Here is a 15,770-nt window from a genome sequence, read left to right on the forward strand (position 1 = left end):
TTGAAGTTTTCCCATATGAATTTCATTATCTTTCTCTAATCCTATAAAATAACACTTAGGTAGTTTGATTGGCATGTCACTGCGTAAGTAAATTAATTTAGGTAATATTATTTCTTATTATATTGGCTTATCCTATCAATTGCTCATTTTTTCCAATTACTTAAGTCTGTATTTTTGAAAACAAATGTTTGGAATTGTCTTCGTATAGTTCGTGTGTATATTCTAAAAGGTAGGCTATCGAGTATCTTATAAATTCTGTACACAATGAGATATGGTTGATGGGGGAGGGAGTAGTGATTTTAGCACTATAAGTTAACATTGGCTATAACCTAACAAAGATTATGATTTTAAAACAGTGTAAGTCTGTATTTCTGAAAACAACTGTTTGTAGTTGTCTTCATATACTTCTTGTGTATATTCTAAAAGGTAGGCTATCGGGTATCTTATAAATTCTGTACACAATGAGAGTAATTAAGAAAAGGAATCTTAGGAAGATCTAGACCCCAGGTATTCATCTTATATAAAATGAGCAAAAACACTTCAAACGTTTTAATTCTACTCAGAAGTGAAGGTTTGTCAGTAGATGTGGCAACACAACATAGTTTTTTAAGGGATATGGTTGATTGGAGAGGGATTGGCTATAACCTAACAAAGATTATGATTTTAAAATAGTATTTATTAAAGAGCTGCTGACCAAATAAAGGAATTTGGCAGCTGGGAATTTAAACTAGATCTGAAATACAATTTTATATCAAACACATGACCATCAAGTGGCCTGGATAAGTAATGTGATTCCTAATCCATTTAATGAACGAGGTCTCAGAATTCAACACATTTATTTACCACTTTAAATAAAAAGTCTCACCTGTTCAATGACATAAAAGGCAAATTCCAATCGTTGTTTCTGTAGCATTGGTATCAGGTGCAAGAAAAAAATTGGAAGATGCTCATGGCGATTGCGAAAAGGAATGAGAATTGCCACCTTCAAAAATGAAAAATAGTGGAAAATTTCATGTCAATATAAAAATGGGTATAAAGATAAAAACTGAAAATTCCCAAAGGCTTTAATATTTAATTTTTGATACAAATGCTGCCATTAATGATGATTCTGAGACACTTTAGTTAAAAAAAAAAAAGAACTTAGCTTAAAAGATGACCCACTAGAATCTATACCTCCATGGGAATTTTTTGGTTTATGAAGTAGCCAAAACCTGAGCACCCTCAACATCTGATCACCATATACCACCCTCATGAATTATCTTAAAACATGTTAAATTAATTTTGAAGTGTATGTTAGTCTTTTACTATTTTTAGTAAAAAAAAATATTTAATTTTTTTCTACTGTTACTGCAATATTTCAAGGACCTGTGATTTCACTGCTATGACTATCGACAGATCACAATCTGATTTAGTAATAGTCTTCAAAAATTGCTGTGGCCAAAAATATTCATCATGAATTGATCATCAGAGTAATCAGCTTCTTAGAATTTAGCTGAATTAGAGATCAAAAAACAGACACTTGGTTAATACCAAAAGCCTTTCTAGGTAGAGCAGTGGATAAGCACTGAGCCTAGAGTCAGGAAGATTTGAGTTCAAATCTGGCCTCAGACACTTCCTAGCTGTGTGACCCTGGGCAAGTCACTTAACCTTTGTTTGCTCTAATTTCCTCAACTGTATAATAGCATCTACCTCCGAGACTTGATGTGAGTCTCAAATGAGATAATAGTAAAAGTGCTATATAAATATTGGAGGATGATGATGGTAATAATAATAGTAATAACATTTGTTATATTGTCACTTAACCTCTCTGAGCTTTAGCTTACTCATCTGTAAAATGGGAATAACTATATTACCTACCTGGATTGTTGTGATACTCAAATGAGGTGATGTATGTAAAGTGCTTTTTTACAAACCTTAAAATGAATTCTATTAAGTGTCACAGACAGTCTGTTGTCATTCAGTAGTTTTTCAATCACGTCTGACTCTTCATGACCCCTTTTGGGGTTTTCACAGCAAAAATACTGAAGTGGTTTGCCATTTCCTTCTCCAGCTCAGTTTACAGATGAGGAAACTGAGGCACACAGGGTTCAGTGACTTGCCCAGGATCACACAGCTAGTAAATGTCTGAGGCCAGATTTGAACTCAGAAGAAGAGTCTTCCTGACTCCAGGCCCAGCAATCTATCCACTGCACCACCTAGCTGCCTCAGAGAAAGTCTACTGTCTAACAGTTGCTCATCCAAAAGAAATCTTGGGAAGGTTTGAGGGTAGAGTAGTGGGTAGAACAATAACAGGTAAATGGCGAGTGTTTCTGTTTGGACCAGAATCTCTGAGAGTTTTCCCCTCTCAGACTGATTCTTTTGTGAAGGTAAACTAGGCCATCTTTTGCCACATTTCTTACCTAGCCTTTAATCACTGAAAGGTTGTTGTCTCAGAGAAACTGGGACCTGGAAAAGATCTTAACTTGAAAAAGCCAAAGTCTCCCAGGGCATCCTGGGCCACTGCCAGTCGTTCTGACCTATGTCTTGCCACTGGACTCTGATGACTCTGGAGGAGAGAGTGTGGCTGACGACTTTTCTCTGCCCCACTTAAATACAATTCACTTGCAAGTCAAGACATCATCCCTCTGATGTCATTGGTTCTCTTAGAGAATGAAGGACGAACAACAGAGCAGTAACAATGACAATAATAATAGTTGTCTAAGATTCAACAGAGCTGTCATTTTGCTGTTAGAGCCTTTAAGAACCCTTGGTCACCTCCATATCATAAAGCGACATCAAAGTAGGACTTTCGTGCTGGATGTTTTTAAATAATACATAAATAAAATGTGTTTTTATCTTTACAGATAAATTGGTGTATACTTGTATCTATATACAGGTAGACAAAATGCACAAAAAGCCATCAAACTTTTAATTTCTTCTATTAGTTTGTGTGCAGCATTGGTGAAGTTTCAATAAGTACTACAAGATTATTAGAATGGCAAATTATAGTGGGAACAATATTCTAACACTTTCCTCTCCCCTCCCCATGCAAATTAAGCTAGGTTTTGGGGTGTTTTGTTTGGGGGGGAGTACTAAACCATTCTCTAGACTTGGTTGGTGTAGGGTTGCTCACATCATTTCCTGGCCATAGGAGTCAAAAAAATAGCCATCAGGTGTTCCACATGCTCTCTAGGATTGGCTAGTGGAAAGCTATGGATAACTTGGGCAGAGGATCTTTGCTCAGCTGAATTAACTCAAGGTGTCCTCAATACATAGCCTTGTTTAATATCCTCCTTTTGTGGCTAAGTAAAATCCTTTTTTAAACTGCTGAATGACATACAAGTGTCTCATTTTGTCCTAATTATCAAACATGAACTACTAGGGGTCAGGCTTATCCAGAAAACAAATCAAAGTTACTACATATAACCACCTGTTGTTTCAAAGAATTCCATACGAGCAGAAGTCCTATCATAGGCTTGCTCCTGTATAATCTGAAATATGGAAAATACAACGTAAGGCCATTAAACTGCTAGCTTAATAAATTTACCAAAACAAGATATAAAATATTCTACTTTTTCAGAGCATGTTAAATCTTCCTTATATTTTAAAGACTTTAAAAAAGCCAAAGTTCTACTCAACTTTCTAATTGTGCCATGAAAGTGACCCTTGGTTCTCAAAGACTACGGCAGCTAGCAAAAGCTCTGGCAGGTTCTCCTAGGCTTTAAAGGCTTTCAGTACAGGCCAGGTGACAGGCTATATGCTTACCAGGCTAGCTGAGTATGAAGAGGTTTAGCACCTGCAAGTGGCCTCTAGGTGATGAATTCTTTGAACGTGAAACAGTTAAAAAAAACCAACAACGGAACTCCTTTTCCTGCCTAAAGTAATTTCCCAAACCAAAGTAGCTTTATAGAATAGAAATGATTATATGATACCCAGGGAGGAGGTGGGACTCACCAGGGAATAAAGTTTTCTTGTACCCAAACCCATAGATAATTGAGTTTTTTCTGCAATCTTTGTAGATAATCAATTTGTTTTATTTTCCATGGGGAAAAAAGAGAATTAATATCAATAGTAACAAATGAGGGTCAGTTCCTGGGACACAGCAGTCTCTTGTCCAGGAGCACACCATCATCTGCTCATGCCTACTGTGAGTGGATGTGAATGAAATCAAGAAAGATTATGAAAGACAATCCAAGATGCCACCAGAATTCATGGAAAACTGAGGCTCCCAGATGCCTCCTAGGACACGGTAACACAGCAGGTAAGAGCTGTGTCAAAACCTTGAGAATCAACCTTCATGCTTCTAATCATCAAACTAAATCAGCAGAACTCACTGATATTTTGAATGATTCATTTCCCAATTGTTAGCATACTCTCACTCCCTATTACACTTACTATTCTAGTAATACCGACCAGCCAAAGAACAACTCTCTCTACCCAACTCCAGGTGTTCTGCCTCCTCATTCCCATTCACCTCAAACTTACCCCCAAAATCTTTCACTCTAAAAGAGCTTATCCCTTCCACTGTGCCCTCTGGAACTCATGATCCAAAATTAGCACACTTCCTCTCATCTTAGACCACTCACTCTCTTGTTACATCTTCTGGTACTTAGTGAGACATACTTGGCTCCCTCTGGGTGAAACTGCATCCTTGGCCACCCTTTCTTCATCAGCATTTGATGCTATTGACTACCTTATCTTCCTGGATATGCTCTATATCTTTTCTATGCAAATAATTACCAGATCTATATCCAACCCACTATCTCTCCCAAGATCCAATCCCACATCAGCAACTTCTTAAACTCAACATGTCCAAAAGAGTCTCATTATATTTCCCCCATAATCCATCTATTTGCCAAACTTCCTTATTTCTGTTAAGTGCATCACTACACCCTCCTAGTCACCTAAATTCACCTCAGTATCATCCTTTTGCTCAATCCGTATATCTAAGCAAGTTTTCAGACCCTCTGATTTCTTCTCTCTCAAATGTCCCCTTCTCTCCACTCACACAGCCACCACCCTAGTTCAAACCTTCATCACCTCTCACTTGGACTACTGCAATAGTCTAATTGGTCTCTCTGCTTCAGATCTCTCCCCTCTCCAATACATCCTCCACAAAGCTACCAAAATAATTTTCCTAAAGTGTGAGTCTGATAAAGTAGAAAGTGAAGAGGAATTAAGAAGCTCCTTGATGAGAGTGAAAGAGAAAAGTATAAAAGCTGGCTAGAAGCTTAACATCAAAACACTAAGATCTTAGCAACTGGCCCCATCACTTTCTGGCAAATAGAGGGAGAAGAAATGGAAGGAGTGTCAGATTTTATATTCTTGGGCCCAAAGATCACTGCAGATGATGATCTTAACCATGAAATTAAAAGATGCTTGCTCTGTAGAAGGAAAGCTATGGCAAATCTGGAAAGCATAATAAAAAGCAGAGACATCACCTTGTTGACAAAGGTCTAAGTAGTCAAAGCTATGATTTTTCCAATAGCAATGGATGGCTGTGAGAGCTGGATTATAAGGGAAGCTGAGCACCATAGAATCAATGCTTTCAAATTGTGGTGCTGGAGAATACTTTTGAGAGTCCCTTGGATAGCAAAGAGATTAAATCAGTCAATACTTAAAAAACTTAGTTTAGACTATTCATTGGAAGAACAAATATTGAAGCTGATGCTTAAATGTTTTGTCCACATAATGAGAAGACAGGACTCGATGGAAGAGAGATTGATGTTGGGAAAGATTGAAGGCAAAAAGAGAAGAGGAAAGTAGAGGATAAGAAAAGTAAAAAGTGTCATAGAAACAATGAACATAAGTTTGGATACACTTTGGGAGACAGTGGAGGATATAGAAGGGCCTGGTGTGCAGTCAGAATTAATCAGGAGGAGGAGAATGGGAAACTTGAGGAAACTATAAAACTCCTTTAATATCTCCAAACTTCTCCCAGAAACAAATGTTCATTTTTTTAATAACAATACTCTACCAATGTTGTTGTATGGCTACAGATCATGAACAACAGTAGCCAAGGAACTGAAAATGAACATGACACAGAGGGCAACAGAGAAGTGCATGGTGGGAATACGCGGGATTCAATGTTTAACAAATAATTAACTTTGAAGAATTGGAGTTAAAGATGTCACCAAGGAAATATATGAGGTGGAAAATTATGTTTTGGTCACATGGCAAAAAAAGGATCACAGTTAGAAAACACAAGTGCTCCACAAATGTTCATCTTTGTATCAGGACAGAGCGAGGCCCCCAAATGATAGAAACATGAATCCGATAACAGACTTAGAGGGCGAAACCATCAAGATTCACATAGAATGGTCAGGCATGAAAGAGTTGTGAACTGCATCACTGGAGAGAACATCCAAATCAATGAAATTATAGAACTATTTGATAATTTGAATATTTTGAATGTTTGGGGAGAAAGTCTTGTGGAGATGCAACCTGTGAGCAGCTACGGTTACTGAAAATGCAGAGCAGAACCAAGGTTCCTGACACTTTGGATTCAAATGGTCTAACATCAGAAATGGAGATGGTTTTATCGATGAAAATGACATTTTAAAAGATGCATTTCCATATATGCTTTGCTGCTATACCCTAAAAACCACTAAGCCTTTTCAATTCAATTACCACTGAACTCTTCTACCTCTTGTCTCCCTCTATAAAATGTGAGTCCCTTGAAGACAGGTACTGTCTGGCTTTTCCATTTGAATCACCAGCACTTAGCGGTGCTTTGAACATAGTGCCTAGTAAGCCCTTCTTTCATTCCTAGATCTATGTCTAGGGAGAAGGAGACAACCTGCGATTTCATTGGTAGGAGAACTCCCGGGTGAGAAGAACTCTCTCAACCAAGAGATGCTATCATTTTTTTCTGCAAGTTTCAGTCTTGGAGAGTTTCCTGGGGCACTAAGAGGTTAAAATATTTGCCCAGGGTCCCATAGCCAGGATATGTCAGAAGCTGGACTTGAAACCAAGTCTTTATGTATCCAAGGTCATAAAAGCTAATAAGTGATGATGATGATGATAACTATCATTTATATAATGCTTTAAGTGTTTTGCAAAGCACTCGACAAATATTACCTCATTTTATCCTCATAATATTCCTAGGAAGCAGGTGCTCTTATTATTTCAATTTTACAGATGAGCAAACTCAAGCAGATAGATAAATCACTTGTCCCAGGATCACACACCTAGTATCTCTGGCCAAATTTAAATTCACATCTTTCTGACTTCAAGTGCAAAGCTCTATCCTCTGACAACTAGCTATATGCTTCTAAGTGACAGAGTCAAGATCCAAAACCAGGTTTTCTAACTCTTAATCCAAATTTATTTCACTATATCAGACTGTGATATGATCATCACCTGTTCATACTAAATCTTTTTACTAGGAACTTCAAAAAACACATACATAAAATTTACAATTATGATTGTAAATCACATCACAACTGCCAATGTGATCAATTCCATGCTCTGTCTAACATACCTTCACACTCAAAACATAATAATATTGATACAAAAAAGTGTCTCTCACCTTCCATCGGGGTTTGCAGTCTTTGGGCCTCCAATGACCACCTGGACCAATATCTAAATCCTTAGAGAATACCTGTTGAATTTCATCTAAACTGATTTCACTCATATTGACATTGATAAGGCCCCCTATATAGAAAGAAACACAAGGAAAACATTTTAATGTCTTTTACAACAAGGATTCAGAAATATACTAAATATCTAATACTAAGTGAAATAAAATTTATTTACCTGAACTAAACATTCTCATTGGGTACACCAGATTAATAAATAACTCATGTTTGTAGCAGATCTTCTAGTGATGCTCAACAAATGTTAATTAAGCACCAAATATGTATCATGGTCTCAGAGTGAGGGAGACCTGGTTCAAGTTCCATTTCTGACACATACTGACTGTGTACATCACTTGCCTTTCTTTGATCCAGGCAATTTTCTAAGACTATAAGCTGCACGGTAGTCATGAACTCTCATTGGCTAAAATAGTTTCCTCACCTGGAGATGTAATTAAAAGCCTGGACCACCCCCTCCTCTGCTGATGAAAAACCTTCTGCAAGGGGAGATACAATAATCAATAGGACAAGGTCCTAGCTCACATGCAGCTTACAACAATTCAGGAGAGAGATACAACACATGCACAAATGAGTACAAGCCAAAAAAAAAGACAATAATAAATAATACTAATAATAATAATAATTAATGTTTGTATATTGAAAGAAGAATCAGAACAAAAGAGAATAACCACAAGAGACAGACAGACAGACAGGCAGAGAATAGTGTGTTGCGATCTGCATTCAGGCTCCGTAGTTCTTTCTCTAGATGTAGAAAGCATTTTCCATCTGGAGTCTTTTGGCATTATCTTAGAGCATTGTATTACTAAGAAGAGCTAAGTTAATCATAGCTGATCATAACACAATATTGCCTGTTACTGTATACAGTGCTCTCCTGGTTTTGCTTCTGCTTATTTCACTCAGCATCAGTTCATGTAAGTCTTCCCAGTTTTTCTAAAATCCATCTGCTAACATTTCTTATAGCACAATAGTATTCCATTACATTCATGTATCACAATTTGTTCAGAGACTAGAGAAGTCTAAAGTGTTATATTCATCTGAAGAAGGAAAGATCATTTCTGACTACAGGATCAGAAAAGGCTTGATAGAAGATTCGGCACATGAGTTGTATCTTGAAAGACCTCAGTAGACTGAGAGCATTCCATATACAGGAAAGTATGAGCAAAGGGAAAAGAACAAAAGAGTGCAAGGAGTGCATGGAGTGTGGTAATATGAGTTAAGGCTAAAAAGTCAGTGTGGTGCCAAATGGTGGAACGCCATTTGAGGAAGGCTGAGGAGTTTGGATTTTATTCAGAAGGCATTATAGCCATTGAAAAGTTTTTACTGGAGAAGTGATATGATTGGATCAATTTTTCATAAGGATTTATCTGCCATGGAATATGAAATATGAATTGGAGGGTGTAAAGACTGAAGGTAAAGATCAATTAGGAAAGTAGTGCCATAGCCCATGTCAGTGGTAATGAGGTATCCACAAAGCTTGCAGCAATGGGAAGGGAAAGAAAGAAGATGCAAGAGATGTTGAAGAGACAGAATCAACCAGACTTAGCAACTGATTGGGAGTGGGAAGCAACAGAGAGGGATGAATAAAAGATAATACCAAGTTTATCAACATGAGGTGACTGTGAGTAATCGGGCAACTGACAGAAATAGGGAATTGAAAAGAAAAGAACATGTTTGGAGGGAAAAGTTCCGTTTTAGACATGGTGTATTTGAGATGCCAGCAGGGCATATATGTTTTGATATAAGGTAGACAGTTGAAAATGCCAATCAAGAGTTTACAGCTATAGATTTAGGAGTTATCTGCATAGAGGTTCTAGTTGAAGTTGTGAGACATAACAAGATTGCTAAAAGTAATTTAGCACTTAGTATTTATAGACTTCTGAGTCACATGAGCAACAAGACATAGGACTAGACTTTTTCTCTAATCCTCACGACCTCTCAAACTTCTCCAAAATAAGAATCATGTGCAAGAGGTAAAACAATTTCAGCTGTTTCCACCGTATAAGACACCACAAACCCTAACAAGGTAAAACCCAATGAATCAACAACAAAGGAAGCTAATCTCTAGCCCCTAATGCACACAGCACAGCTACCCCCACTACCCACCATACTCTGGCAGGATCATAAGAGAATTCAAATCTACCCTGTCTACCTCTTCATTACTTGGGAAACTAAAATCTCAGCTCTGGCTGAGATTGCAGTGCTCTGTGCTGCAACAGTACTCAGCTCGAGAACTGCAGAAGAGAAAAAATTGGAATAAGAAGCCAAAATGTTATGGTTCCCACCCGACTTTTCCAAAAGGCCCAGCACCCAGATGGGACCAGTTCTTTTTCCTGCAGAACTGTCTTGAGGCAGAGTCTGAGGTTGGCCAAATGTGAACTGTGCAGTGTAAGAGTAAGCTTAGAAGGTTTTGAGATCTAGGCTTCAGGGAAACTGTCATCAAAGGGGAAAGAATCAAAAAATGAGCAATAGGAGAATATAAGGAGAAAAGACTGAAATTACCAGAGACCTGAGAAGGAAGAAAATTCAGTTAACGACCTTGAGCATAAGTAGATAAACCAATAGGGAACATATTAATAACAGAAAGAAATATGGTCTCCAGATTAAAAAAAAAAGAGTCCTGGCATCTATGAATAAATACTATATGACAAAGGAAAACTAATCAGCAAATGATGAGACTGGCTTATGACTCTGTGTATTTCCAAAAGAACATGGAACCATAGCAAGATATTCCTGAATGGTTTAGAAGACAAATATTAAAGAATTGGGAAAGTAGAATGTATGACTTGTACAGCAAAAGTAATTGGCAGAATAGAAAAACTGAATCCATAGTAGCAAGGATCACCAAAGAAACAAAAGAATAACTGATTGAAAATGTAAATACAAAGAAGTGAAGAGCAATCTGGAAGAAGAAAAACAAAAAGGAATAATGTTAAAAAGAAAATAGGATCTTCATACAAGCAAAATATTGATCTCAAAGACAGGATAGAGGCAAGTTAAATATTATAGGTCTACCAAAAGAAAACCCAGGCTCCAAACCTAGGTGTTATTCTCTGTTCCTCATTCTCACTCTCACCCATGCCCCCATATCCAATCTGTTACCAAGTCCTGTCTATTTTGCTTTCACAGCATCTATTGCACATGCTTCTCTCTCTTCTCTGACACAAGCATTACTCTGGTACAGGCTCTCATCACCTCATGACTGCACTATTGCAATAGCCTTCTAGTTGGTCTCCCTGCCACAAGTCTCTCCCTGCTCCAAGCTGTCAAAGTGATCTTTCAAAATCACAAGTCTGACCACGTAATCCCCCTCTTCAATAAACTTCAGTGGCTCCCTATCACCTCCAAAAATCAAATATAAAATTCTCTATTTGGTATTCCAAGCCCTTCATAACTTGCCCCTCCCCCATTTTTCCTATCTTCTAACACCTTATATCCCCACAACCACCAATATACTCTTTGATCTTTGGCCTCCTCTCTGCTTATTGAACAAAAGATTCTATATCACAAATCTTAGCATTTCATTGACTGTTTCCCATGTCTAGAATGTTCTCTCTTCTCATCTCTGCCTCCTGACTTTAGCCCCAGCTAAAATCTCATCTGCTTCAGGAAGCTTTTCCCAAACCTTTAATTCTAGTGCCTTCCCTGTGTACATCATCTCCACTTTATTCTGTATATTTTGTTCATATACAGTTGTTTGCATGTATCTCCCCCATTAGACTGTGAGCTCCTTGAGAACTTTGTGTCCCCAGAGCTTAGCACAGTGCCTGGCACATACTGCATGCTCAATTAATGCTTATTGACTGACTGATGAACACAAGTCAAAAAGCCTAAACACCAAAATTCAAAAAATTAAATTTCATAGTGATACTATGAAATTTCTTTGAAGCAAGAAGCAAACAAATCTAAAAACTCAGTTCCTCTTCTCCCTCTAATCTACACTAATTTTAGTCATTACATTAATTTCACTACCTCTAATATTATTTTGGCATCTAGAGTCTGATTCTGGACATTTTGTCTTCTAAAGTCAGTAATCTCCTCTTGCTACTAGGTAATTTTGTCTTCTGATATAAGGTTAAATTGCCAATATATTGTGCCTGTTAGCTTTCTGAAAATATCCCTTTAGCTATAATCTTTCCTTTCCTGGGTCAGAAACAGAAATGACAAAGAAAAATCAAACTGTGTGTCCACATGCCTCTACTTAAGTCTATCTCCAGGAATCACCATTTCCTCCAATCAGCATATGTTTACCTGAGTAAGCATGATATTAATCATACAACCCTTTCAAGTTCAGTGCTGATATGCAAGCTACTTTACATTAATACTAAACACTACATGTTAGCTAATGTTTTCAATTTGAGGACAGGTACTTATTAATTTTGTGGTTGACAAAAAGCTAAAAAAAATCTATTTTCTTGACTAAAAGAATCAAATTCAAAATTATTTTGACAGGCTGGAATGAGGCAAAGCTAACAAGATGAAGCTTACTAGGGATAAAAATAAAATCTTGAGTTTAAGTTCCAAAAATCAATTATACAAGAATAGGTTGGGCAAAACTTGACTTTTGTCTTTAAAGCAATTCACATGAAAGAGATTTGCCTAGAGATTTCAGTTGACTGAAAGCTCTATGAGAATCAATATTGTGCATTAATTTTGGGATATCTATGTCAATCTTAAGTTGCATTAATAAAAGTAGAGTGTCCAGATCAAGGAAAATATATTTCACTGCATTATTCACTGGTCAAACCACAACTGGGAGATACTTCTGAATACCACAGTTTAATAAGGATATTGAAAAACTGAACCATGTCCAGAGAAGGGTAATCAGAATGGTAAAAAATAGCTAATAGTTATATTGCAGTTTAAGGTTTGCAAAGTGCTTTACATACATAATCTCACTGATCTTCACAATAACCCTCGTGTTAAAGTGTTGAGAAACTATTTTACCTACAGTAATAGCAAAGTTTAGCCTGGAAAAGATAAGATTTAAGGAGGCCCAACAGAGGTCTTCAAGTATATGTAGCGTTATCACATACAACAAGGATGATGTTTATTCTATATGGCTTCAAAAGACAGAACTAGGACTGATGGGTAGAAGTTATAGGGAGGAAAATTTAGTTTCAATATATATGTAAGAACTTCAATATCTGGACTGTCTGATAAGATACAGAGCTTCCCATCACCAGAAGTACTCAAGCAGAGGATAGATGATCATGTAAGGATTTATGTATTTGGGGAAGGAAGAAAGGAGATGAGATTGGATAAGGTGATCTCTAAAGTTCCTTCCAATTCTAAGATTTCATGATTCTTGAATATTCATATTCTGGAATGGAATAATTTACCTCATCTGAAAGAACCAATTGGCTTCCAACTCACATCTAAATTAATGAAGTTATAACACTACAAAGATCAGGCTTACTCACTCAGTTTCATTATTTTGCTTTGATTCTTCTACCCTTCTTGTACACACACACACATGTGCACACGCGCACGCGCACACACACATACACATAATCTCTGCAGCCAACTTTCTCAAATACATATACAGCTTTTATGCTACTCCCTTCTCTTCTAGAGTGAACATGTGCTTAATGATCCTTACCTTCATTGATTTCAGTTTTCTACAGCAAATTTGTTATTGAGAGATTGTTTCTCTTATCTCTCTTTGCTAGTTTTGAGTTATTTAAATCCAGATTGGAAACATAATGTAAATCCCCTAAGAAAGAACTCTGTTTCTCATAGCTTTGTTGTTACTGTTAGAGACTGTAGCCATCATCAAAGGTGCACACTACAAAAGGCATTGCTCCATATGTGACAAAAAAGAATGCATAAAAACAATTATAAATCAAAATAGAATTCATAGAAGGAAAAATATGACCTTTCTTCACCAAAATGGACTTTATTTAGGTAATTTAAAGGTTAAAATAATAAAGAAAAATTAATCATTTTAACATTAATAAAAAGCAAAACTGTTCCAGATAATTCTACACATTTTTATATCCACTCAATAAAATTTAATTATGAGTATCTTTTAATTCTTTATACCTAATTCTCTATACCTATATCTTTAATTCTTATACCTAAGAAAAAGCAATTTTTCTACAACACGTAGTTGGATAGAACAACTTCTAAGAAATGTAATGAAATCCAGTGCATATTTGCCCCTGGAGTATCTATAAATATTAAAACTAACACTGAACTATTCATTCAAAGCCTTGATATTGTTACTGAAAAAGATTTAACCAAATATTTCATCTTAACTTGACCTTGAAGACCAAATTATATTTTGATGAAACTCTAGTGACTATAGTGTCTGCTACTCCAAGAAAACTTTTAAAGACAATCACATACTCCAATTTTTTCTCAATTGTTGATCATGCTGAATTGAAAACTAACCTAAGTAATCCTATTCTTAACAAATTTTTATCATATATATGTATATAGTATAATAATCTTTAGAGATTTAATAGTCAATTATTTTTGTCTGGTTGTTAAGATTTTACATGTAGATATTTTGTTATACTATTCTCAATCAACACTATGGAAGTTTTAGCCAACGGTGAAACTTTTTTATGATAATTTCAACTCTATACATTTATTCTACTTCTCATTCATTAGAACATTATCGAGGGCAGACTAGGTGGATAGAGTACTGGGCCTGGAGTTAATAAGACCTGAGTTCAAATCTGACCTCAGACACTTACTACCTCTGTGACCCTGAGCAAGTCACTTAATCCTACTGGATGTGACTGAAAAAAAAAATGACTAAAGAGCAGCAACAACAACAGAACATTATTAAGACTAATTTCAGTCTTGAAAACAGATATGCAGCTTAGATGGAGTGACCAGGCCTTTGTCTCAGAGAACCAAAAAAGAGCTAAAAGCTCTTGCACTGTTGTGGTATCAGCAAAGCTCAGCACACAGCACAGAGTTTACAAGATTCATTAAAATAGGAAACACTCCCATATTATACTGGGGTCTCCCTATTCCCCGATAACAGGTTTCTCCCCTTCAAGGGCCAGTGTCTCAAAGTCTCTTCCTTACAAGACAGTTCCTACTAACTGTCCAAGGTTCCAACTCTACTGAGCATGACCTGAACCAAATAAAAATATAACTGGGAAATATTTAAGAAAATGAATAAAAATACAATGAAACATAGATAAACTTAATTTGTGGTCTTCAAAGTCAATATGTAGCTCACAGGTATCCTTATGTACAATTTCCTGGCCCCCATTTCTATTTAAATTTGACACAACTGCTCTACATCCTTCTGAGAACATGGCATTCAGTTCTCCCCTGAAGAATTCCAGTAGGGACAACTAGGTGGCATAGTGGATAGAGTACCAGCCCTGGAATCAGGAGGACCTGAGTTCAAATCCAGCTTTGGACACTTGACATTTACTAACTGGGAGCCTTGGCAAGTCACTTAACCCCAATTGCCTCACCAAAAAAAAAAAAATTAAACAAAATTAATTCCAGTAATGGACAGATCTCTTAGAAAAGTTTTATTTATTTGTAGCTCAAATATGATTCTTGACAAGCTCTGATTCTGACTTCTGGGACCATACAGAACAAGCCTAATCCCTCATCCATATAACTGCCCTTCTAATACTCAAAGACAGCTATCCTATCCATCCTAAACCTTATCTTTTCTAGACTGAATATTCCCAGCTCCCTTAACTGACAGGATTGGAGCACATTTCATGGAGCATGTATAGAAACAGGCTTGCCATAGCCAGCTTACAAAATACAAATGGAGCCGATCACCTTAGCTTCTTGGAGAGATATATCTGGTTAGCACTGAAGGAGTTTAAGTTGACACAGCAATCCCTTCATCCTCATGATGGCAGCAGGGGGAAGGGGCTATATCAAAGAGGATTGACCACTGAGCCAAGAACAGGAGCCCATTTAGATAACCTTAAAAAGAACTACTCTGGGCTCTCTTCTGCCATCTGTAGAGTGTGTGGGGAATCTGCAAGACTCCATTTGGGGATTCCCAGGAGGAGAGAGAGAACTCTTCTCCCTCCCACCTCTTGCAGCTGTGGGAGCTACTCATATGTGGCAGTGAACACAGGTGCTTCCTAGGTTAATCCAAAGCAGGCCCTTGGTTCTCTGGCTGCCTCCTCCGCTTGTGTATCTTTCCCTGAACACAGGTGATCAAACAGTAATCCTGAGAGAATGACTTTTTCAGGAGTA

General features: G+C 37.0%; 1 protein-coding gene across 1 annotated transcript in view; it reads right to left on the bottom strand.

Moving 5' to 3' along the window:
• Positions 1-15,770, bottom strand: part of LOC114054297 (beta-1,4-galactosyltransferase 6) — an 82,847-nt gene that overhangs the window by 26,008 nt on the left and 41,069 nt on the right. The window contains exons 4-5 of the mRNA XM_027877502.1: positions 7,511-7,635; positions 866-982 (exon numbers count right to left, since the gene is read on the bottom strand). Coding sequence (XP_027733303.1) covers positions 866-982; positions 7,511-7,635 — 242 coding nt within the window. The remainder of the gene's footprint in view (positions 1-865; positions 983-7,510; positions 7,636-15,770) is intronic.

Source organism: Vombatus ursinus, unplaced genomic scaffold (assembly GCF_900497805.2).
Source record: "Vombatus ursinus unplaced genomic scaffold, bare-nosed wombat genome assembly UNPS02014812.1, whole genome shotgun sequence".
In the NCBI taxonomy this organism is placed as follows: domain Eukaryota; kingdom Metazoa; phylum Chordata; class Mammalia; order Diprotodontia; family Vombatidae; genus Vombatus; species Vombatus ursinus.